The sequence below is a fragment of the Solanum stenotomum genome, chromosome 1 (genome assembly GCF_019186545.1).
Source record: "Solanum stenotomum isolate F172 chromosome 1, ASM1918654v1, whole genome shotgun sequence".
In the NCBI taxonomy this organism is placed as follows: domain Eukaryota; kingdom Viridiplantae; phylum Streptophyta; class Magnoliopsida; order Solanales; family Solanaceae; genus Solanum; species Solanum stenotomum.
The window spans coordinates 48,347,357-48,357,951 of record NC_064282.1 but is presented as its reverse complement, the minus strand read 5'-3'; the positions used below and the strand labels follow the sequence as shown (position 1 = coordinate 48,357,951).

Below are 10,595 nucleotides of genomic sequence, written 5' to 3'. Positions count from 1 at the left end.
AATAACGATTAAGAAATTTAATATTGACTTTAATTTTAGGCTTTCAAATACTATATAATAATTAGAATATAAGTTATGAAATGGTGCGAGTTATATGTAATATGATTTTTAAAATAAAATAATTAAGAAAATAAATAGTACTTTAAATAGATTGTTGTGTTATTTTTATGGAAAAACTTCATTATTAGACATACTTCAATACTATATATACTATTATTACCTATAATTTTTTAAATATTATGTATCTTATTACTAATTAAGAATTTCCTATGTATCTTAAACTCAATACATGTATTTTTGCTATCAAATACACAAAAATAGAGGGAGACGAGTGAGATTCGTGTATCTCAGATATATGCGAATCACACTAGATTGTATGTATCTGGAGTGATTCACATGTATCTGGGGTACCATATACATGGGAGAATGGAAAACGAGGTTTATTATTTATCTAAGATACACGCGAAGCCACTTGAATATAATGTATCTAAAATAAGTTACACCTAAATTTGACCCCATGTATCCGAGATATATATACATGAACGTATTTGGCGACACCAAAATCCGATAAGATACATAATATTACAAACTAGAATGTATCTAAATAATTAGCTTCTAAACTAGGGAAATTTATGTAAGTTCCCCTATTTTTTTATATAGTGAAATGGAGAGAAAAAACCTCAAAAAGACAAATACAAATTAAAGTCATAAAGAGGTGCACATTAGCTTGTTTGTATGTATATACTTGTTGCACAATTAAGAATTATGAAGGTTGAAGTTGAAAGAATCTCTAAAACACATTATTATATCTAACAAAGAAAATATATTATAATGATAGATGCAAAGTTGAGTAATTGAATATATAGATTCTTTTAAATATTAAAAATAAAATAAACAAATAAAAAAGAAGTTGGAAAAAAAATTAAATATAAACAAAGGTCATAGAAAAATATTACATCGCCTTATCTTTTTATTAGATATATTTTTTCAATCTATATATAATTAATACTTATATATCATTTAAGAATATATACTTGGGCTCTGCACACCACTATTTAGTCTACAACTACTTTGAATCTTTTGACTAAACAACAATACTTGTCTTTTCTGCTCGTCAGTCATCACGCATTAACCATAGCCAACCTATCCAATTTAAAAGGACGAGAAATCAAACGTCTCTCATCACTACGCTACAGTCACATATATATTATTTTAAGCTCCATTTTTTCCTTAAACTCATCTTCTCGTAAAGTCCAAAGGGAGAGAGAGGGGAAAAATGGTGGTGGAGAGAGATATCGATGATCTTCCAAAGAATGCGGCAAACTACACAGCTCTCACGCCGTTATCCTTCTTGGAAAGGGCGGCGATGATTTATCCCAACAGAAAATCATTAATTCATGGGTCCGTTGAATACACATGGCTTCAGACTTATCGCCGTTGCTGTAAACTGGCTTCTGCTCTTACCAAACGCTCCATCACTTTCGGAAGCACGGTATGTTTTGGTTTTCAACAATAATAGATTGGAACACTCTGTATAGAGTTATAAAATATCTGCTTACCCATTAGTGTTTTCTTGTGGTGCTCAGGACTAAGAGTAAGTATGCTTTTGCAATAAGGTGGTGATTTGGTTTATGTTCGGTTTGACTCTCCATATTATTGAAGAGTGCGAGCAACGTAGGCTAGATCTAATTATTGGATGTACTGCCAATTAAATAATTAGACAGACTATCAGTTAGCATAGTATTTCATTGACTAAACCAAATAACTTTCCTCTGTACTGAACCAATCCGATATGATTCCTAAAAGTCCATTTTATTTCTTGGTAGTATTACAGATGAGATACTTGTAGTTAGTCATATAGGAGTTGATCCCAAAGACTAGATTTATATGAGGGTCTTTGCACTATAGCGTTGTGACTTTTCGTAGGTTTTCTGGCATTGATTTATCTCACCATCTTCTGATACTGTGTTTCCCAAGATTCGCAATATGGATAAGGGTAATTCTTGGATACTAGTCCATGTAAAATTGATTAATGAAATTACAAAGCGGAGAAATTGCATTAGACATGGCTTGGTGTGAGTCTCTTGGACATTTTCTGCTCCTTTAGAGTGCTTTTTCCCTAGTTGCAGGAGGGAGTATTATCCAAAATTGATGTGTATGTCTTTACTTGTTCTATGTTTTCTTCGAATCTTTATTTACTAGTTCTGAAATTTGAAATTACCTCTTCTGATGTACTGTTGCCATTAAGCTAACCTTGATACCACAGAATGCTCATCTTCAAGTTCTGTCTATTGCTAAATAAGAATTTGGCATTTCAATCAACTGCTTCAACTTGAATGGTTTAGAACGAGCTGTTTTATATCTTCACTCCATACTCTCACTTCCAATCTTTATGGATCACCAAACTAATACAAATTGACCATATATGTTAGTACAATTTTCTGGATATACGAGAGAAAAGAAGAGGAATACTTATTTGGCCTCCTTGGAGATCAGAAAGGAAAACCTTTTAATAAAGGTAATAAATAAGCTAGCAAGGATCCTTGGCTGTTGGAGATTATGCATACAATAACATAAACAATGAACAAATTCTACAAACTAACCTCACATTGTCCCATGTCCTTGTGGAGCAAATGAGTCGGTGGAGGCAGATTGGCCTTTAGTTTGGGAATTACACAGCAGTGTTTGATTTATTGACATATATCTAGTAGGTTCATTACATGGTTTTGTGCTTTGCATTTCTGTAAGTTCATTCTCTCAATAGAGGTTTTGTTAGGAAGCCCGTAAATTCCAAGAATTCTTTCAGATTATCTACATAATCTGCTTTTCACTATTAAGCTAATTAAGCTAAACCTATTGTCTTCAAAGAAAAGGGGTAGAATTTGTGCTTTGTATTTCTGTAAGTTCATTCTCTCAATAGAGGTTTTGTTAGGAAGCCCGTAAATTCCAAGAATTCTTTCAGATTATCTACATAATCTGTTTTTCACTATTAAGCTAATTAAGCTAAACCTATTGTCTTCAAAGAAGAGGGGTAGAATTAATTGAAAAACTTGTAGTTCGGAGATAAATGCTCATGTTTTGAATTGCTTCTTCTCAGGATGGACAGAAACTAAAATATTTGTAATGTTGCATTGCCTGTCTCTGTTTGTTTCTTCATATGAATTGAAATGACATGATTTAAACTCTCTATCAGTTCTTATGGATGTACAATGTTATCCTCTTGAGAAAATGCAGTTTTATGGTATCCAACAGGAACCTTATAAGTCTTTCCCTTTATTGGCTTCATGTCAGGTTGCTGTGATTGCGCCAAATGTTCCTGCTATGTATGAAGCTCATTTTGGAATTCCAATGGCTGGAGCTGTTTTAAATGCTGTCAACGTTCGTTTAAATGCAGACACAATTGCTTTTCTTTTGGGCCATTGCTCAGCTGCAGTTGTCATGGTGGACCAAGAATTCTTTCCATTGGCTGAGGAAGCTTTAAAAATTTTACAAGATAAGAGTGAAGGAAAATCAAATCGACCACTTATTGTAGTTATTGCTGATAAAAATTGTGATCCCGCCCCACTTCAATATGCTTTAGAGAAAGGGGCAGTTGAATATGATAATTTCTTGGAAACTGGTGACCCAGACTTTCCATGGAAGCCACCACAGGATGAGTGGCAGAGTATTGCTCTGGGCTATACTTCTGGTACGACAGCTAGTCCTAAAGGAGTGGTGCTTCATCATCGTGGTGCGTATCTTATGGCTTTAAGTAATGCCGTTGTTTGGAGTATGAAAGAGGGAGCTGTGTACCTTTGGACTCTACCAATGTTTCACTGCAATGGTTGGTGTTTCACTTGGACACTTGCAGCAATTTGTGGGACCAACATATGCCTTAGACAGGTGATCTCTTGATCCTTTTCTTGTACATGGAGTTTTCTATGTTATATTTGTGTTACTTATAATAGCAGAGTCTATCATGATCATGAAATATCGCTGGACATGTGTTGTTGATAATGAGATACTGTGCTTTGACCTGACAGTTTTGCAATAGAAGTAACAATGAACAGATAGAAATCATGATTGTCTATTTTCACCACATTGACCCACTTCTTCAGTTTCCATGAGTATTTTACAAAAGATGCATATCTAGTGATTTGTATTTGTACAAAGAATTAGGGTGATCTATCAAGAAATGCTGGAAAACTGAAAGGATAGCGTAGGTGGTGATATATCCAACAAAAACTATATTGTCTTCTGATCATACAACTGACCAAACAAAAATCAATGACATCCTATTGTTCCAACTACGAGGGTTAGAAACAATTATTCAGTGTTTTATCTTGAAATAGGTTAAAGGAATAGAAGAATATTAAAGAGAAATATATTGTCTTAGCATATACGCTTAACAAAGTAACACCGTGTCTACTTCCTAATTAAAATCTCAGAGATTAATGCACGAGTTGAATCTGAATTTTTTTTGAATATGCTAAGAGGAGGATGGGCACATGCCATTTTGGTCTATATCTAAAATAAAAGAACAAAAGTAGCTAGAAAAGATAATGGCTTTGAGGCAGGTCAAATATATTGATGTATTTCTCCCTGCTTCTTGCTTTTGGCTCTTGACAAGGTTGCCTTTTGTTTTTTTGAGTGGTCCATATGCAGGTAACTGCAAAGGCTGTTTATTCTGCCATAGCTCACCTTGGTGTAACCCATTTCTCTGCTGCACCTGTGGTGCTCAATACCATAGTTAATGCTTCAAAAGAGGAGACCATCCTTCCCCTGCCTCGGCTAGTACATGTAAGCACTGCTGGTGCTTCTCCTCCTCCTCCTGTTCTTGCTGCAATGACTCAACGTGGCTTCCGTGTCTTACACACTTATGGCCTTTCTGAAACCTATGGCCCCTCCACTATATGCACATGGAAGCCTGAGTGGGATTTACTTCCCACAGATGTTCAAGCGCGTCTCAATGCACGTCAAGGTGTCAGATATGTAAGCCTGGAGCATCTAGATGTAGTTAACCCCACGGACATGATACCTGTTCCAGCCGATGGGAAAACTATGGGAGAAATCGTCTTCAGGGGTAATGTTGTGATGAAAGGCTACCTGAAGAACCCGAAAGCCAATGAAGCTGCTTTTGCAGGAGGTTGGTATCACTCTGGTGATCTTGCTGTAAAACATCCTGATGGATATATTGAAATAAAAGACAGATCAAAAGACATCATCATATCTGGTGGTGAAAATATTAGTAGTGTTGAGGTCGAGAATATCCTATATCAACACCCAGCAATACTGGAGGTATCCGTAGTTGCAAGGCCTGATGAGCAATGGGGAGAGTCACCTTGTGCATTTGTGACATTAAAGCCTGCTGTAAAGGAAACAGATCAGCAACAGGTTGCAGAGGATATTATGAAATTTAGTCGATCAAAGATGCCTAGGTACTGGGTCCCAAAGTCAGTGTTTTTCGGACCATTGCCAAAGACAGCTACAGGAAAAATACAGAAGCACTTGTTAAGGGCAAAGGCAAAGGAGATGGGACCATTGAAGAAGAGTAGATTGTAAATGTAACACGATTTTGTCTTTGTAATTCTAAGACGTCTGCTGTTTTAAGTGCTTGGTCTATGCGTCTCTGTGTATCCATGATCTTCCTTGTAGATAAATAAGGTTATATTTCAGATTTTTGCTAGATAATCATGGAAGGGTACCATGTAAGTTTTTGTTATCATGAACTATTGGTGTTCATTGTATTTTAAACTGAATGGTAACTATTGGTCTTTAGATGATTCTTATGGAACAACATCTTTGATTGTTTACTTCTTCCCTCTTGACAATTTCTTTTTTCTTTAAACACTTGAGATTGATAGAATTGCATGCATATTGTTTGTAATTTCTACTATACTTCTTTCCCAATCTCCCTATCATTTCTTATTTTTTTCTTTGGATAAAGAATTTAACTTTATGCACTTAGAATATAAATAATAAATATTTTCAATGTTATAAGGTTATGACTTATGAGTATTACGTCAGGAGCTGCAATTGGCACCTGAAGAGCTCTTATCCAATAAGCGAATCCTTCCAACTCTTATAAGCCAACACAATATATAAATAAAGTAAGGTATTTGCAATGTAGCGGAATTCAAAAGAAAACAGTACAAGTTTAGAAGATAGACTAATTCCACAAGTGGAGTCGAGAAAGTATTATAAGACAAAATTCAAAGTAGAAAGTAGAGATGCCACTATGAGCCAAGGGGGTTAGTTCACCCCAGCTAATAAATGGATATCGTTTCGAACTAGATTTTTAGCATCCAGTAGCATGTGGTGCAAGTCTTTAAAAAAAAAAAGAGCATGAAAACAAATACTAATGTTATTGTATAAGATAAACTATAAATAACCATAATATAGTTATAACAGTACAATGAACACAAATCACATATGCGCACTAGACCAAACTTTTGTAGTCCCTACACAGATAGAAGTGCTAGGCCAAAATTGTAGATACTTTGTAGGTAGAATTGCTTGACCTCTCATATGGGCCCTCGTTAGTAAAATGACTTGGATTAAATTCATGGACCGGATTGATTCAGATTTTTTAAATATCAATTGTTTATGTTGGGTTTTTAAATTTAAAAACTTTACTAAACTAATAAAATTTGGGTTTTTCAATCTCGGATTTTTTTTTGAATTTCTCGGGGTTTTTCGATAAAGTATCCATACAACCATATAATGAACTTGTGCTTCAAATATTTGTTTAGTCCTACCAAAATACAAATATTTAATGTGTTCCTTAAGAAAATAACACAAAATATGATATGAGTGATAACACTAAAATATTCAACAAAAATAATAACGATATTGCATAAAACAAATATTGAAAATAAATAAGTCAAAATGAAAATGATCATAATTTTAAAGTACTAAATCATGTTAAAATAAGTCTAATAAGTATTAATTGTGTGACTAAACATTAAAGAAATCTAAAATTAGGTTATGTATCTTAATTATCTAAACATATATTACTAAAGAATAAATATTCAACATTATTGTCATTCCTAGTATTGATTATTTTTTTCTATTAGCATTAGTATTGATTTTTTATTTTGATATGAGTTTTACTAGAGTTACGAATATCTATGGAATATAATATTTATTGGATTATTCAAAACTCTAAGTCAAACTTGATATAATATGTTAAAAGATAAAAAACTATAAAAAAAATATAACAAATATTTATAAATTATATCAAAGTAAATACTTTTACGTATAAAATAAATTTTAAAATGTGTGTGTGCGTGCACGCGTGATGTAGGGTTGGTTTGATATCAGGTTAACTATTTTAAGTTAAAATCAAACCAACTCAGTATAATTGGAGTTTTTTTAATACCAAGTCAAATCAAATCACTAGTCGAATTTTTTCTCAATTTGACTCGATTCACGTTTGGTGCAATTTTGCGATTCAATTTTGTTCGCCCCTATCAGTAGGAACCAGACCACGTCAGAATATCAATTTAACTAAATTCATAAACCCTCACTAGTAGAAGTAATAATTTTGGGAGAAAGTATACCAACTTTTTACCTTTTAGCGTATCGTTGCAATAATTATGGAATGTAATATTTATTCTGTTCTTTTTTATATGATATTATTTGATTTGATATGGTGTTTAAGAAAAAAAACATTTTACTATCATGGCGTAAAATAATCTTTAGATATTTGTATGGCTATAAAATATTCACCAAGAGTAAATGAAAATTTTAAAGTTAAATTGTTTTTAATTATAGTAGTGACATTCTTTTTAGGATGAACTAAAAAGATAGGGTGTCACATAAAATGAAACGGAGGAAGTAGGCTTTTAGATAATTATGATTTCCTTTCTTACTTGGGTACTTATTATTATGCACAGGGGTGAACAAAACCGAACTGAAACCGTATCAAATCGCAAATCGAGTAAGATCGGGAAAAAAATCAACTAGTGATTAGGTTCGATATTGTAAAAAAAAACGTCTAAACTTAGATTGGTTTGGTTTTAACTTAAAAAAGTCAATCCGAGACCAAACCAACCCGATATTATATATATAAAAAAAAAAATTTAAAAATTATTGTACATAAAAGTATTTACTTGATATAATTTATAAATATTTCTTAAACTTTTTCATTGTTTTTGTCTTTTAACATATTATTTCAAGTTTAATTTACAATTTTGAATGGTCCAATAAAGGATATAGTCCATAGATATTACTAACTCTAATAAAGTTCAAATCAAAATTAAGCAATACTAATGCTAACAAAAAAAGAGTCAATTCAACACTAAAAATAACAATAATATTGAATAATTGTTTTTTAGTTTTACATTGGTTTAGACAATTAAAATACATAATGAAATTTTAGTTATTCTTTAATATTTAGTTACGTAATTAATATTCATTAGACTTATTTTAGCATGATTTACCACTTTTAAATTATGATCATTTTCATTATGACATATTTATGTGCAATATTTGTTTAATACAATTTCATCATTATTTTTTGTTGAATATTTTAGTGTCATCATTCATTTCATATTTCGTGTTATTTTCTTTCAATAAAAATACCTTAGATAGTTGTATTTTGGTAGGACTAGAGAAATATTTGAAGTACAAGTTAATTACATGTTTGTATGAGAATATTTTACCCGAAAAATTCAAAAAGTCCGGAAAAATAGGAGGTTGAAAACCCGGATTTTATTAATTTTGTTTGGTTTATAGATTTATAAACCCGACAAAAATGGTTTAGTTTTATATTTAAAAAATTTGAACAAACCTGGTCCATGTACACCCCTTTATGCATATATTTACCTTTTCCATTCTTCCTTCTGCTATTCTTATTCTCTTATTATTGAATATTTTGAATTCTCCCAAATAGTTAAACTTTTTGCATTCTTCAAACCTATTATTGTCTGCTTATAAAAGGATCAAATTTGTCTTTTGGTTTCTTCTTTAAGATTTCAAACATTGCAACAAGTGACTATTATATTGAATCAATGTAACATATTTTGTGTAAAGGCCCGTTAGGCAATTTTGAGAACTAGTCCTCTCTCTTTTATAAAGGACCCCTTTTTGTAAATTCTTAATGGGAATTTTAAATTACTCGTTCAACTACGGTTATTTTATACACAAATCAAGTAAAATAGGGTATTAAATAAATTATGGACTTGGCTCATTAACTAATTACTAAAATTAGTTAACCTACAGCCCCAGGTTCATAGGTCTTACGTGTATACAAGTAGAGTCTCAAGGATCAGTACTGAGACATTTGTACTTATCTTCGAGAGGCTATGGTTACTGTTAGGAAAAATCTCCACTTATTGAATCTCTATCGTGCGTCCTTGGTCCGATTTGATTCTTATCACTTCACTCCATTCTCTCACTTATAATGATGACTCGTGCATGGTTCCTCATGTGGGTAGTTTGTGTGTTGCATATGACTTGATTGATAGATCTGGTACTAAGGTAGATGTGATAGACTTGTGAAAAAGATGTATGATCAAATTCAAAATGTTTAGCGATTTGAAGGTGTTGAGTAAGGTGATGGTTCAATGATTTGAGGAATTTCATTAATGTGTTATCTTTTTCAGGTTAGTTTCCCCAACAGAGGAATAGTACTTATATAGTATAGGCAATATCTTGAGTGGTTTGACAATTGGAAGTGGAATGACTAAATGGGTGGCTAGATAATGAACATTGTAACTGTGGAAAATACAGTAAGTAAAGTTGTCATAATATGTATGGGTTGTTTAGCGAATGATGAGAATGATGTTGCGCTAATTGAGGTCAGATTCTCTACTACGATTTTATATATTTAGTGTATATCAAAGAGGGCCATGACACGACTATTACAATGGTACCAATTCTTATTTGGTTAGAGTTATGGACTGTGTTACTCTTGCTATGGATCTAATCTACGAAGGAATGCATATCGCTTTGGATGAGAGACTGAACGAATTTGGTAGTGTATTATAGTTACTTAATTGGCATAAATATGTGGGCTATTTGGGTACAATCTTCTCGGTAGGTATGATGTGTTCTAGTGGTGGATCTACTGAACTTTCACGATGTGGTACTAGTGTCATATGAAAATGGATACGTCGATTGTAAGCGTGAATACTAACTACTTAGGAAGTTATCAATTGTATCACATGCTCATATAATAAGATTTGATGTTGTATTTATATTTGAGAAACCAACTAGCTTGTTACTACGGACGAATGGGTTAAACATTATTTATAAAGAAGTTTTTAGTGGTGGATCTTTGGTATGGTATTGATGTGTTTAGGTTGTGAAGTGTAACTCGAGGATTTTAAATAAGTGGTGATTTCATCGTAAGCTCCATGGAAGTGGATCGATATTAGGATGACAAACTTATAGGTAAAGGAAGTCTTAACGAGTATACTTGTGTGAAGGTAATTGAGAATTTTAGTAAGAAAATGCATATAAAATTGCGTTAGTCTTTTGAATTCGATTGGTATAGTTGGGTTTGAGATGTCATGTCGATGACAAAGTTGACTTTGTGATGATGGCAAGGGCTAACTGAGCATAATGATAATAAGAGTTCGTGATAGATTGTGATTAGGATGCAACTATAT

The 10,595-nt window shown here is 32.6% G+C and overlaps 1 protein-coding gene across 1 annotated transcript; it reads left to right on the top strand.

Moving 5' to 3' along the window:
- The first annotated feature begins 1,057 nt into the window (after positions 1 to 1,057).
- LOC125870802 (acetate--CoA ligase CCL3-like) lies at positions 1,058 to 5,757 on the top strand. The gene is made up of 3 exons (XM_049551327.1): positions 1,058 to 1,492; positions 3,292 to 3,882; positions 4,645 to 5,757. Exons 1-3 carry the CDS (start codon positions 1,277 to 1,279, stop codon positions 5,539 to 5,541), a joined length of 1,704 nt encoding a protein of 567 aa, XP_049407284.1. The 5' UTR covers positions 1,058 to 1,276; the 3' UTR covers positions 5,542 to 5,757.
- The last annotated feature ends 4,838 nt before the right edge of the window (positions 5,758 to 10,595 follow it).